The following is a 15,756-nucleotide window of genomic DNA, read 5'->3' as shown; positions in this document are numbered from 1 at the left end:
CAATATATATGCGTGTCAAAGTGTAAATGAATAGTTTGATTTCGTATTTGTCGCCATGACACCAATATTGTGCCTTGTTTAAATCTTGCGCCAGTGAAACAAAGGACAATAGGTTTCACCGATTTCCGTTCGATTCGGCTCTGAGACAAGCTTGGGTCAATTTCGTCCGCCGCGGCCGAAGTGGAGACTGGACACCGAGGAAGCGCAGTTAACCCTGTTCACTGTACTTCATTACGGACGAGTACACGGGAACATTGCAGTTGCTGACCGACTTCGAATTGTTGACGAAGAACCTGCGCCTTCGATTTTATTTCATCGCAACGTTGTAACGTTGTGCCCCCCTGCCGTGACAATCATCACACGTGCGTCGCGCAACAGACGAAGCAGACGATCGAAGGAGCGAGGCGTGGAAGAGGATACGTCACGAAAACTTGCGCGTGCACATACTGCCACCTGGGAGCGCTGCTCACACCATGTCGTGACGTCAAGTTCGGTATTACGGTGTTCGTGTTTGCGCCATGACCTGTACACAATCGTATATTATCGAAGATGCCGACGCGCTTTCTCGAGCGCATGTGGGGCACGCTGTCAGGGGCTCCAGGGATGAAGATGCCTTTCGTGGAGCAGTTAGCGATTCTGAATTTATGTCAAAATAGCGGGCAGATGACGACTTACGCCCAGCTATTGTTTCCATGGAAGGCCGGAACTCTCAGGTCCCTGAACACATTGCTCGCGAACTGTTCTCTTTTTATCTAAGAAGAGGCATTTTTTTACAAGAAAAATGCCCGTGGTCGCGACAAAGCCTTCCTACTCGTTGTTCTGACCAGCATGCGTGATGAGATCCTCCTTGCGTGCCATGACGAGCCCACGTCAGGACATTTGGGCTATTCGCGTACTCTCGCCAGAGTACGCCAACAGTATTACTGACCACAACTATCAACTAGTGTACATCGATATGTGAAAGGCTGCCGTGAGTGCCAGCGCCGCAAGACTCCGCCTGTGAGACCCGTGGGCCTGCTCCAGCCGATCGCACCACCACGGACACTGTTTGACCTCGTGGGAATGGACCTTCTCGAGCCGTTCCCTTTGTCGTCCTCTGGGAACAAATGAATTATAGTTGTGACCGATTATCTTACTCGTTATGCTGAAACAAAAGCGTTACCCCACGGCACGGCCTCTGAAGTCGCGCAGTTCTTCATGCACCAAATCGTCCTACCGCATGGTGCCCCGTCATGCATGATTACGGACAGAGGGACGTCGTTTACATCACGAATGATGGAGGACATTTTTGAATTGAGCTGAACAAGTCATCGAAAAACGACGGCTTATCACCCGCAATCCAATGGACTGACAGAGAGGCTTACCAAGACCATAGCGGACATGCTGTCAATGTACGTGAACGTACAACACAAAACCTGGGACGAGATTCTTCAATACATCACGTTTGCATACAATACGGCAACGCAAGAAACAACGCGATTTCCGTCTTTCCGACTCGTTTACGGACGCAACGTGCGAACCATGCTCGATGCTATGCTTCCGTGTGACCAAAGCAATGAACTTGCTCCACTCAATACGCCGAAGAAGCTCGTCAGCTAGCTCGCATAAACACCAGTCACAAACAAGATGCAGATGCACGACGTTACAACCTCCGCCATCGAAACGTCACCTACCATCCCGGGGACGGAGTGTGGGTGCGGATCTCTGTCCGGCGACTAGGCTCATCTGGAAAACTCCTAAGCTGTTATTTTGGACCATACAAGGTTCTTAGACGTGTCACAGATGTTACCTACGAGGTATTTCCGGACGGCGCAGCGTCTTCTCGTCGACAGCTTTGGCCCGAAACCGTGCATGTCTTTCGGCTGAAGCCCTACTTCACACACTAGCCCTTGTAGTTTAACGTGTTACGATATGCCGAGACATGCCCCACCGCGGTGGTCTAGTGGCTCAGGTACTCGGCTGCTGACCCGCAGGTCGCGGGTTCAAATCCCGGCTGCGGCGGCTGCATTTCCGAAGGAGGCGGAAATGTTGTAGGCCCGTGTGCTAAGATTTGGGTGCACGTTATATATATGTATATATATATATATATATATATATATATATATATATATATATATATATATATATATATATATATATATATATATATATATATATATATATCCAAGTAATGGTCACACAGACTCATTCATTTATATTTTATTTCCATAAAAACACAATAAACAGAACAGATTACATTGTTCAGCTAGCTGATGTTGTCACATTCTACTTCTGCATTGGATAGTGCAATCGATGAGTTGCTTATTAACTCCTGACCAGTTAATGAGAGCACTAGTGTTATGACGCAGAAATTTATTTTACAGAAAAATGCTTTTCTCATGTCAGAAAACACCCTCTTTTAAAGGTAAAGACTGGGCTTCAAAAGAAGCCAATTGCTTGAGGTAAGCACATAATGTAAAGTGGTAAGATGGCAGTAAGAATTTGGCCAGAATTTTGGGGCGGCAAAAAATGCACGTTAGGGTTAAGCGGGGAAACATGGGAGAAGCTTTCGCCCTGCCGTAGGGTTAGTCAGAATGATGAAGAATCAAATAATGATTTTTACCCAAATTACTCTGTAAGTAGCCACCTAGTTTCACGTTCTCGTAAATTCTATTTTAACAGTGGAGCTGTTTAAGCCAACCATATTAATTTTGGTGTCCGCAGTGAACAATAGATGGGTATACGCAGCTGGAGGTGAGTGTGCACCAGAGGCGGGTGTGTACGCCCGATACTCGAGGGCAGGGAAAACCCTACTACGGAGTACAGTAGGCTAGAGCGTTCAAAGAAAACTCTTGTAAAAGAACTTGTTGTTGGGTACATCATTTCTAAAAGTTCATTCGAGCGCGAAAACACGACACGATCGCTCACGCACGCACACACCCATGCATCAAACACACACAGCGCTCACTTCCAACTGATTTATTCATAGCTCGAAGGCTTGAATATATACAGGACACGTTGCGCACACACACACCAAAAGAAGGCCAACAGCATACATTATCAAAACGTACAGTTAATCAATGCCATAGCCTTAGAGAGATAAACTGAAGTTCGCTTTGTAACAACGATACCGAAGGGGCACTTACACAGTGATTGTGTGTGCGCGCTCAATGTGTCCTGTATATATTCAAGCCTTCGAGCTATGAATAAATCAGTTGGAAGTGAGCGCTGTGTGTGTTTGATGCATGGGTGTGAGCGTGTGTGAGTGATCGTGTCGCGTTTTCGCGCTCGAATGAACTTTTAGATATAAAAAAGAAAACTCTGCCCGGCGAAAGGACGTGTGAGAAAGGAAGACTCAGAGAAAGAGAAAGAAAGAAAAAACTGACACTAAATAGAAACAAAAACACAAAGCAAGTGGAAAATATATAGAAAAATAAAAATAAAACAGACAAAGAGATGAACAAAAAAAAGAAGGAGAAAAGAATGTGCCTTGTTGCTCTGTTGTCAGTATAATGGACCACGAACTTGCCCAAAGATTTGCTCTCTTGAAGAAAGAGAGTTTGAAAAAATAAAGAAAAACAAGTTGACCCCCTTCCCCCCTCCCCCCCCCCCCCCAAAGCACCAATCTTCTCTCAGACTTGGCATTGCCAGCACTAAGCTCCCATTATTTTTTCAACTGTGCCTGAAAAGAAGTTGAAAAAAGGTGCAGGTTAGTACGTGGTTGAATTAGTGTAAGGACGAGTTAGTGGCTGTGTCTAGCTGATTTCAGTGTATAAGGATACAGGTAGTTCTTGGTTAATGAGTAGCTCGTGGTGTGAATGAGGCTAATAGCCGTTTAAGGCGTTGACGATAACGTAGTTCGGACTTGGTTGTAGACCAAGTTCCGCGCGCTTAGAGGGCGGAGATAGTAAGTTCAAGTTTTAACGGCACTATATGAAAAGAAGTGCAATGGGATGAGTGCGGAGGTAATTTGACAGGGTCTAGAAGCCGTGAACGATGAATAAATGTATTGAAAGCATGACATATAGAAGTGAAGCTTGATCAAACAAAAGATTAGAAGTTATTAGGTTGCTCCTTTCTGTTGTGCGCGTGTCAAGTGATGGCACGACCTTGCGGACAGTGGCTTCTATCACTCAAAACGACATAAGCACAGGAAACTGCTGACGTACCATGATGTTACCCTTACGTGCATGTCACTGCAGAGTAAACAACAACAACAACAACAACAACAACAACAACAACAACAACAACAACAACAACAACAACAACAACAACAACAACCCTACGCTTTATTTTATGCGTGTGAACGACGTAGATAAGGCTATAGGAAAGCTAGATAGAGTGCTATTTGCGATTAGAAAAAGTAGTGAAGAACGTTGTGCAAAAAGGATAAAATTGATAATACTAGTTCGTAAAATTGTACACGTGAGAACCAGGATATGATTATGACGCCTGCCGCAGCCGAGCTCTCTGGAAATTTTTACCACCTGAAGATCTTTAACATGCCCTGCTATATATGTACGTATACCCTTGATTATATTTTTCTTCTTTTATTGTTCTTAATTTTTCATGTCTGCATGTATATCTTGTACATTACTACCATGAAGTTGCGATAGCCGGCACTAACGAAGTCCATCTTCCCATATTTTTTATATATAAATAGATAAACAAAGCAAGTATTCTACGCTCTGACTGCACATTTATGTGCACAATATCTAAGTAATACATGGTTGGATTTCAATGGAAATCAAATGTTACCTAAGTGGCTGATATCGATACCATGTCTAGTGGGTCAGCAGTGGAGTACCATAGCGACTGTGCCATTGTATACAATAACTTAAGTAAATTTAAATGCTCAAGCGCAATAAATTGGACGTCACCACTGCCTTGCTAATCGACAACTACTATGTACGTTTCAGGATCAACTATTATGAAAAGGCACGTGACTAAGACAGTAGCATACCATTCTGACTATCAAAGGGCTTCAAGAAACTCCTAAACATCTGCCCCCGTGGATCAGTCGCTACGGTACTCTGCCACTGCCGCGGAGGTCACGGGTTCGATACCAGCCGTGGCGGTCCCATTTCAGTGGAGGTGAAATAGTTGAGCCCCGAGTGCTGTGCAATGTCCGCGCGCGCTAAAGAACACCAGACGGTCAAAATTTCCGGAGCCCTTCACTACGGCGTCTGTCACATTCATATCGTGGTTTTGGGATGTAAAGCCTTGCATATTATTATTATATATATTATTATAATTATTAAGACCAAAAATGTGACAGTGCACTAAAAGAATAAATAACTGGTCTTGTAACTTACAGGAAGGCTGCTTTCTTCACAGATAACCTGAACAGCAGTAAGCTTCCATAATTTTGCGTAATACTTGGGCTTGTTTTCTTAGGGCACATGCAATACACGACGAAGGACAAAGGGCAGCGCAATGCGACATTACAGATGGAATAGAATATAGAGATAAAGCTTTTGCGCTTGCTTTTGCATCAACCATTGTTATTTTTTTTTCTCTGCGATTCGCTGCATTCAACCTAAAGTCAATGGAAATTCTCCGACTGAAGAGATAGAAAGAACTTCACAAGAGAAGAAATAAATAGGAGAATCACATTGTTTCTGTGTAAACAGCATATGCTGCCATCGTACAAAGATTTATTGCGTTGAATTTGTGGTTCTACGACTGCGTGCAGATCTCACGTGTGTAAAAGCCGCAGGAAATTCACCATTTCACGTATGAATGTTCAGTGTCTGGAGAAAGCATGAAGGTCTCCTTAATCATAATCGCGTTTCTTCTCGTTGTGGTCATAGTTGAAGAAGTGCAGCTCGCTAAATTTAAAAGTGAGTAAATACCACATCTTATTCGGCGTTCTATTGTTGGAAGCACTGAAATGATTAAAGTGATGAATCATTTTGTTTTTTTTTTTAACTATTTATGTTCACGGAAAGCTTAGGCGGCCAGTGTACACCCCTCAGGACGCAATAAAAAGGAAAACCTTTGCTTTGTGCAACTGGCTTCCTAACGCGAAGGGGGTAATAGTTTGTTAGTTTTCCCCCAATATATATTAGTGGTGTTTTGTTTCCTAAGTGGTTGCAAAGGTCAATTCAACTTTCAATATAAAAGGTAGATGGAAAGAAATGCGAACAGCACAGCACTTCATTTTCATCACCCTTTGACGTTGATGGCAACACAAAATATGCTAGAATAGTTTTTGATTGCATCATGAATGATTGGTTTTCAATTACTATAAAAGTGCCCGAAAAGAAATGTGTAAAAGGAAATATTGTTGATGCTAAATATTTGGCGCTTTTTCCACTCCTATTGTACGTTGTACATTAGCATTTACAAATTGAAAGCAAAGATGTACAACATTGAACTTGATCACCAGTATGATTCAGCAGCCCACCAGAATTCAGATACTTTAAAGTACACATATATGAAAAATACCTATTTGTAATGAGCGTAGGCTTAGTTTTAAAAGCTTTCTCAAGATTTCTTAGTGACTTATTATGATTATATTATTAATGATGACACTGAGGATGTTGTATGTTGCCGTTGAATGAGGCCTTGAGAGATTCGCAGCCATTCGCCCCACCACCTCGTTTCCTACTTTCGTGGTATGCTGAAAAAAATGTCCGCTTTAAAGCGGATATAACAATATTATCTGGGGTTTTACGTCCAATAACTATGAGTGACATTATTATGAAAGACGCCGTAGCGAAGCGCTCCGTAAATTTAGACGATCTGGCGTTCGTTAACATGCACGGACATCACGTGGTACACGGGCCTCAACCATTTTGCCTCCATGGAATTGCGGTCGGCATCGAACCCGCGACCTTCTGGTCATCAGCCGAGCACCGTATAGCCGCTGATCAACCGCGGCGGACACCCTTTAAAAGTGGAGGTACCCTGCATAGAGCATCGCAACAGTAACAATATGAAGCAATAACAATAAGAATAAATTGTACTTCGGGAATGTCTGAAGAAAAATATTTCCCAAATAACTGCGCGTCCTTGTGGCTACGCGAATGACATTACATCAAAGGGAGATGTGTTCGCACATTGATGACTGCATGATGAACTATGTGACGCATGAACAGACATGACTAAGTGACGTCTCTCAGTGAACTGTCTTGAATGCTTACTGTCTAGGAGCCTGTACATTTTTACCACAATACGTAAACCAACCAAGTCACCTGTACTCTACACAAGGCGTTTTAGCTTAGCAGCCTAAAGTTTCAATAAAAGAAACACAGACGCTACCAATCTCAAATTGGCGCCATGTTATTTTCAGCCATATCAACACGTCCACAGATTTTTCTAGTCTGCCAAGTGTGGTAGTTAACTAAGGTTGCTTAATGAGGTTTTTTACATATTAACACTCTAGCGCAACAATTGTGGCATAGAAGTTATAGCGCTTGTTCAGAAATATCAAAATTTGGGATCTACGCTCTTTTGTATAGATTATTTCCAGTCTTTCTTTAGAGCGCGCTCATTTCGAAAATTCCATTTTGCTGCAATTTAATATGCAGCGCTCTTAGCGCTCCACAAGTTAGCTGAATGAATTATTGAAGGCTGTAAAGAGGTGGATAGAACAGGCTTGCACTGTCTTGACGTACATCATAAATTATAATTCGGAATTTGCGCCAGAAAAAAATTGTTTACGTATGTTATTGTTTGTCACTATAGCATTGGTGGTCATGTATATTCTAACTTGTACAGCACATCAAATTTTATATTTTGCGTGTATTATCGGGAAACCAGTATGCACTCATTGTTTTGTCTGTATCGAGAACGCTCGGCTTCTCCTAAAATGACAAACACAGCCTTTCTTCCAAGTTTACTTTCAATGATGATATGAAATAATTGTAAACTTCATAGCATTGAACTAAACAACAAAATATGGATGCAGTAACGGCTGAGTAAAATGTGAACTACCAGTAAGGATAAAAAATTGCGTCATTTCGTAATCGCTTTGTGTGGTGTATACTTCTGACAGCAGCTGCCTGGCTTCTTAAGCAATACGGAGGTATTGGACGGTGAATAAATACCCAAGACAGCATATCGTGATCAGCAATAATTATCCAAATATTACATGTCATGTCATTCTTTCAGCAACTCACTTTTGCCTAAAGATACTTATTTGGCCGCACTCTATGAATAATTTAAAACAGAGTGACACGCGTAAGCAAGAAAGATATGTGAGCTCTCCATTTTGGTGAGTCAATGAAAAAAAGTACTGCCCCTGAAGTAGTTCAACAGTGAGAACGAAGTAAAAAGAAGTTAAAACCGATATTTTGCAAGGTGACGAAAAAAACACTCGTGGTGCTGACTAAGTTATACCAATTTAAAAGTGACACACATTGAAGAAGAGGAAAACTAGCTGGAACATTTCCCAGCTTTATAATTCATTCACCACTTTTTAGTCAGCCTCCATTTATAGTCGGAAGTATGACGAACATGAACAAATATTTCACACAGAGGTCGTTCCTGATTTTTTGTAGGAATAAATTATACACGATAATGAAACACATCTCTCTATAAGTAGTTGCAGATGTGTTGGACCTTCATAAATAAAACTGTTGTGGTGTGCATTATTAGTGGGTTAGTATGGCAGCCTTTATATATGAATCTGCTCTTGTTGACGCTTAAGTTACTGCCACATCCCTGGCAAAAAATTCGATTTGACTATGTGGTTTCGTCGGTGACCCAGCTGTTTGTGTCGCACTCAATTTAGTGGATACAAAAGTGGCTGATAGCAATATGCGCCGGAAACGTGAGAAAGCGCGTGTTTCTTCTTGAACGTGCTTCGCTGGTCCGATTCAGTCATGACAACGTCAATGCGCGTGAGAGAGCCTGATGCAAGTTCTGCTAGATCATGGATCGCTTTACGAAGTTGCCAAGTACCAAGGAAGAAAGGAACAGAAGAGAAAGGCGGGAATGTTAAGCAGTCTAGTACGACCGGTGTGGTATACCCCACAATTGAGACAGAGATGAGGGAGTTTGAAAGATGAAAAAAGGAGAGAGAGAGAGAGAGAGAGAGAGAGAGAGAGAGAGAGAGAGGAGAACAGGCGCAGTCAAAATCGCACTTCAGAGTCATCATAACGCTGCTAGTCAATAACCATCGGCCCAAGTCTGTCGCCTTCAAGAAGCTGAGGACGGCTTGCGTCGCCTTCACTAGCGATGAGCTATACGGATGACATTCCAGAATGATTTCCGCTGTCATCGGTCGGCGATATATGCGAAGTAGCGCTACTCCAAGTGATTTTCTCTGCGCATTGTAGCCAGGACCGTCGCAGAACATGTGCTGTAGTGCCTCTTGGCTACCGCAGCTGACACAGAAGGGGTCTTAAGCAATTTCGATACGAAATGAAAACGACTTCGTGAATTATGTTTGAGCCCTTTCGGGATTAATTGAAATATTTAAAAATACCACTTTTTTATAGCTCTTATGATGTGATGCCCAACTGGATTGTCACTTTTTATTCCGTACTGCTACATCCTTTATCCTAACGTTTTGTCTGACATGACGCATCTGTAAGGCGTCTTTTTGTATTAGTTTCAAGCAGGGCTGCGCCTCTACTGTCAGTACGTAACCACTATGCAAAATGTTTGGTTTAGATTCCCTGGTATGATAACACAACAGCCCCACCGTGGTGGTATAGTGGCCAAGATACTTGGTTGCTAACCCACAGGTTGCGGGATGGAATCGAGGTTGCTGCAGCTGCATTTTCGATGGAGGTGAAAATGTTGTACGCCCATGTGCTCAGATTTGAGTGCACGCTGAAGAACCCCAGGTGGTCGATATTTCCGGAGCCCTCTATTGCGGTGTCTCTCATAATAATATGGTGATTTAGGACATTAAACCACATATATTATAATTATCAATATCTGATAACTCAGAAATGTTTCATGTGGTTCTCGCTTGTGTCCACGGCCATTTTGGTGACACTACAGTCATGACGGAAGTCACGTGCTTATATTCTTCGTCGACCCTGGCCTTAGCATATCAGTATCAAAAAACGCGTCTCATGGCACTCCGAAACGGTTATCCGGAGTTTTAAACTTTCTCAGATTCTGATTTTAAAGAAGACAAACCTGAGAAACGTAAAACATGCCTTGGCTCAACCATAGGGCAGAGCACATAAAACAAACTATAACGCTGGACGTTTTCGACTACTGTACATATGCATTTTTGTTATTTTCAGGGGGAGGCAGCCGACGCGTGGGAGGTACAAGAAGAAAACGTCCAAGTAAGTAGTGAATTCGACCTGTTGAGAGAATGTAGCCAAATGTAGCGTTATGAGCGCGAAGGTTACTTATTGTAGCTCGAGTGACCTCGTAGTAACATCATACATATCATGCTTCGTAAATGTCTTGTCAACTTCCTGGCTACATGCTCTTCCTTACTCGGCTGCTCGTTATACTCGGCTTCCTTACTCGGCTGCACCTGAGTAAACATATTTTAACATGTAACGTGTAATCCAAGAACAATTATTCACACACACACACAAATACTATATATGTATATATATATATATATATATATATATATATATATATATATATATATATATATATATATATATATATATATACCGTCTGTGGGATGAGTCATGTGTTGGATTTGTGGATCAGCCCCTGTATATGCATTTATTCCTAATAACTATTTTCGGGAACCACGCCAAGCGATCAAGTTGTGTTAATACGGGAGTTCTCAAACACTGTGGTCCAAAGGAACTCTGCTAAGCTGAATTTAGTGCCAGTAACCCCTCCCCCCTCCGCGTGAGCTCACACACACACACACACACACACACACACACACACACACACACACACACACACACACACACACACACACACACACACACACACACACACACACACACACACACACACGCACGCACACACACACACACACAGACTTGATGCATGTATTTTTCATTGGGTTGAAACTTCGATCAGACTCTATAAATTCAACGGTAAATATTTACAACAAATTCCAGTGTGGTGCAGCTGAGTGCACTTTCGTTTCATCAACAAATGGGCGTGAGCAATCATGAAGGGTTCTTAGATGGATAGCTCCTCGGTTACGCCATCGAACTGGCTTGGCAAGTGCGAAATCAAGCAACGTAGATAAGTGACGCACAGAACCCCGAGGAGACACCTGTGGAACTCCTAGGTTCCGAGGAACGCACTATGAAAAACTACGTGGTAAGACATAAATGGGCACTGAAAGGTCTATATTTTGTAATCCACTTACCGATTTCTACCATGTGATCGGTGTTGTTTTGTTGACTGTCAATTACACGAAAGATGACAAGACGTGCTTATATATGAGGTGGCTCTGATTCTCCCGATAATTTTGAGTATCATGAACCAACGACCGAAAAATGAACTCGCGACTTGTTTCCACAACCAAAAGTTTGAACAAAGACGAAATTGACAAGCGCTGCAGTGTGAAAGCTATTTGAGAAAAATCACAGTTTCGGCAAAAGGCCGACGCAACGAATGCGATGACAACGCATCGGACTGTTATACGAAATAAGTCTAGGATTTCAGGAACCACACAAAGCGTAGTGAACACGGTCGAATGTGCGTTGAGCTGCAGTGTTTCCCTCGCGCTCAGTTGCACGTTTATAGCGTGCCTGAGCACGTATGCGAGCCCACCCTGCTTCTGTGCGCGTTAGAGATGTTTCGCAGGTGTTCTCACAACACACAGTAGCATCCCAAAGGCCCAACTATACATATTGCGTTTTGAACATCGTTTGTCCGGTGTCTCATTTCTTGACCTCACTCGACGTGTACGATACCTGCGACTGTAGCAAGAAGTGCACTTCCCATGCACTTCACCAAAACGTTCACTTCAGGTTGTCCGAGACACAGCAGTGTGGACATTGATGCCAGAAGCAACTAGATGGTTGGAAAAGTTTGCTTGTTTTTTGATATATGGCTCCTACCTTCAACGGGCGATTGGCCATGAAACCGACAGTTAATGTAAAACAGTTTAATTACTGTCACTGGACATATGAGAAATATTCTTGACCAAAAGGACTGTTTATTTTAACTCCATTGACAGTAAGCAAGAGGCAAATGTTGTATGTAAATAACTCGGCGTTAGTGAGATAGCATGAGTGGCGCTGCCCAGTTGATTAACGCAGCGCGATGAGGAGCGTTGGGTCAGCGGCTGAAACCCTTAGTAGTTTGCCTTGAAATTTTTATTCTAAATTATTTTTATTTGTGCGTTTAATATATGTAGATACATATAAATATCCGGGACATAATGGTGACGGAAATGACAGAAAGGAGCCGAAGTTTTTATATAATTAGTGTCGCAATAAAACTAACTTTTCTCATATTCGCGACCATGATAGCAGCAACGCAAGCTAACTATTACAAATGTCTTTTTTCGTAGTACAAAGAGAAGTATTGGAGAAATAGCCCGCTTGATCTTCTCAAATTTTGAGTGATTTATTTGTTAAGAAAACTCTATAGATACGCAGCATTTCTGCAACAGGTGTTTCTGTAAACTTGTTAACTTGGGGACATTTACAGTACTGATAGACGTGTATTAGAGTATTAGGCATCTATATTTGTATTTCTCCAATTTTTTCAAGTAATGAATTTCGTAGCTCAAGATACCTGAAAACGAAACTCTTGGTCCATTGAAAGCTTATCACACACACACAAAAAAAAAACCCTCTCCCTTTTGGTCAAGACTATCTGGGTCGATTTCAGAGAACGTCACAATTATATTCTAAAGAAAAAAAGAAGGTGTTGCTACATTTATATCAGAACTAATTTGTGAATTCTCGATCATTGTGCGTCCAGAGCATTGTCCCTACTGCGTAAAGGACATACGTCGTGATAGTGGACAAATGGGCGCGTTGGTATTGCACGACTCAAAAAAGAAGTCGCAAAGAAAATGACGAATGAAAAGGCACCCCGTGTGTTTGTCTGTCTCCCATTTCGTTCGTCGTATTCCTTGCATCTTTTTAATTAGATATTTGTAATTACAAGAAATTACAATCACACTCTTTTTCATCATTTCGGGTTACAGGTATAACAATGATGATGCATTTTCGAAGAGTACAAAGTGTTGAGCAAAGAAAACAATCTTTTCTATGAAACGCACTTGAGTGGTTTGCCACATCAATTCAGTACTCGCAGATGGGCAGCGTGCGCATTTTTTGTTTCTGAAAACGTGACAATAATAAACCAATAAAGTTGAACGAAAACTACGTCAAGGCTTTTCGTGACGCTCTTTTCAAATAAAGAAATCAAAAACGCTGACAGTGCAAACTGGTGGGCACCACATTGCAACCCGAAGACCACCGTCCGCATGGTTGCGACTTTGTCACCCTATTGCACAGAGTGCTGGAACGTAGGTTGAATTCAGAAGATCCTCGGGCGGAACAATTGCCGCCTATTTACGCAGGGCTAACCCTGCCTGTTGCAACACCACAAACGCCACCACCACCCCCTCATATACGTTACACAATAAATTTTACTTATGCCGGCGGCGTCTAGACCGCAAGTAAGCTAGTAAAAGGGTTTCCGTCACCTGACAACTCTTGTCGGTTTTTAACTTCTTAAGAAAAAAAAAACGTTAGGTTTGCGCGGGAGGTGCAGCACAACCACAGCGAAAGCTAGAAAAGTGGCCCTTCGGAGCGTTTTTTAAACACTCATTGGGTAACTGCTGCAAGCACACTTGCTAGATACCCACTAGGGCATTCAAAATAGTTTTTTGGGTAGTAGGCCGGCATTCGCTATGCTATTTTTGTTATTATTCTGAGTAGCGTAGTATCATCTAAACACTTCCAAAACATGTTGTGCCAATTGTTCATGCAGTGGCTGATGACGATGAGGAATAATGGCTGAAGTGTGTATGCACCATATTTATTAGATGAACAAGAAGAAGCATTTTAATTTATTGGAGCAATGAACGGCCGACTTGCTACACTATTGGCATTGTGTGACGACTGGTTTTTTCTTCACTGTTTTGATTGATATGTGTACTTTAACGTCCCAAAACCACCATATGATCTGTCGCTGTTTTACGACGCTTTATATGTCGTATTAACGCGATTGCTTTCCCGACGTCATCCCTACTGCCTAAGGCAAGTTTGCCAACAAGTCACAAGCACCGGCATGGCTTAGTGGTAGAATACTGGGCTCGCACCAAGAAGACGTGGGTTTCAAGCCCCACTCTGTCCTTGGTGCTAGTTTTTTTTTTTTGTAATTTCACGCGATGTGGTTACAGGCAGCGGCGGTGGCGGACAACTGCGCGTGACCCAAGTTGTGATTTCATAACAGCTTTCGTTGTAACACTTTTTTTGAATACAAATTGTGAATTCGTGCTATTCGGCCATTGGGTCCCGATGTACGATACTATCAGAAAAATTGGGTAGATAAGATATACCGAGTTTTGTGATCTGAATGTGGAATTGACCTCATGTGAAATCTTCAGAAATCACCCACTTACAAGATATGGCAAAGAGTGTATTTGAAACACCATCGTTGGCTAGTATTACAACTACCCACTCTGTGCAACCAGATTCAGCATTTCTAAGTGTGTGGACATTTGGGGAAGATTGAATTTCGTGAATGTGCCCCACTCGCTGAATGGAATTGAGACCCTTGCATTGAAGAATGAAGCTTTATTAGAAAACACTCGCTTTGAGGCAAACACGCTCGCTATGTGTGATAGTTCGCGGCCTATGCGATCGGCACCGGCAACGGCGTGTTGACGGAGCTAATTGCAGAGACCACGGGCTGTTGCTCATCACACCAGGCCATAATGAGAGGAAGAAATGGCGTGTGGGTACTGAATGCACTCCATTTACTTGAGTTCGCACTAACGGTGCGCAAGCATTTTTGGGAGTGCGGTAAAGATAAGTTGAACGTGTTGGTAAAGGGCACATTGACATATAAACAGCGTATAGAAGGAGTCTCAAAATTAAGCGTAAGGGAAAAATTAGATAATACTCATCTAAGGCGTGTACATACTGCCAGGCACCTTAACGAATAAGACTTGGTTAAAAAGTAGCGTTGTGTTATGACAATTTCTAGTACTCTACGTCATTTATGCATACTTCCGTGTCTTTTTGCTTTCAGTAAACTTAGTCGCAATCATATAGTGCAGTTTGCAGTGCTCTTAAACGGACGATACTCCCAGCGCGTTATGTAGTACTTTCTAACCACTGATAGGTATAACCCGTTCGGTTGGAACTATAAATCTATACTCAGTACATGCTGCTCGATGTACATTCCCTTTTTACTGTTCAAACACAGCCCGCCAAGCTAACGTGTCTTTTCACAATTTTTTTTCAGCTCGAAAACCGTCAAGTATGAAAGGAAAGCCACCACGAGGATCTGAAAAGCAGAAGGGTGAGTATCACGACAATAGAAATTTCTTCACGGAATGTTACAGAACAGATATACGCTGTAAACAACAGAGTGCCTTTGTGGTGCTTAATTGTTGATTTATTTGGGTATATATATATTTACTTATTTATTTGATTCTCAATGCCATATGGCCATATACAATGGAATGATGACGCAAAGACTATATTACCTACAAACAAAATACTGACAGTTTTGTTATGACTCATTTGTGTGGCTGCGGGTGGCAAAACGCCAGCTTCTTGAATTTATTCGTTTTCAAGGATGGCCATATTAGTGCCAGGTAGATGTCTTCAATGCATTGATGAACACGAAAATGAGCGCTGCACACGTAGGAACCGGCAAGCCAAGCTTGCCGGTCCCTACGTG

At 42.3% G+C, this 15,756-nt stretch overlaps 1 protein-coding gene across 2 annotated transcripts in view; it reads left to right on the top strand.

Moving 5' to 3' along the window:
- The first annotated feature begins 5,660 nt into the window (after nt 1–5,660).
- LOC142765099 (uncharacterized) overlaps nt 5,661–15,756 on the top strand; it is a 48,779-nt gene continuing 38,683 nt past the window's right edge. For both annotated transcript variants that reach the window (XM_075865666.1, XM_075865665.1), the window contains exons 1-3: nt 5,661–5,822; nt 10,191–10,235; nt 15,316–15,372. In XM_075865666.1, coding sequence (XP_075721781.1) covers nt 5,744–5,822; nt 10,191–10,235; nt 15,316–15,372 — 181 coding nt within the window. In that variant the 5' untranslated portion in view covers nt 5,661–5,743. The remainder of the gene's footprint in view (nt 5,823–10,190; nt 10,236–15,315; nt 15,373–15,756) is intronic.

This window comes from Rhipicephalus microplus, chromosome 6 (genome assembly GCF_043290135.1).
Source record: "Rhipicephalus microplus isolate Deutch F79 chromosome 6, USDA_Rmic, whole genome shotgun sequence".
NCBI classification, from domain to species: Eukaryota; Metazoa; Arthropoda; class Arachnida; order Ixodida; family Ixodidae; genus Rhipicephalus; species Rhipicephalus microplus.
This window is presented reverse-complemented; position numbering and strand designations above follow the sequence as displayed.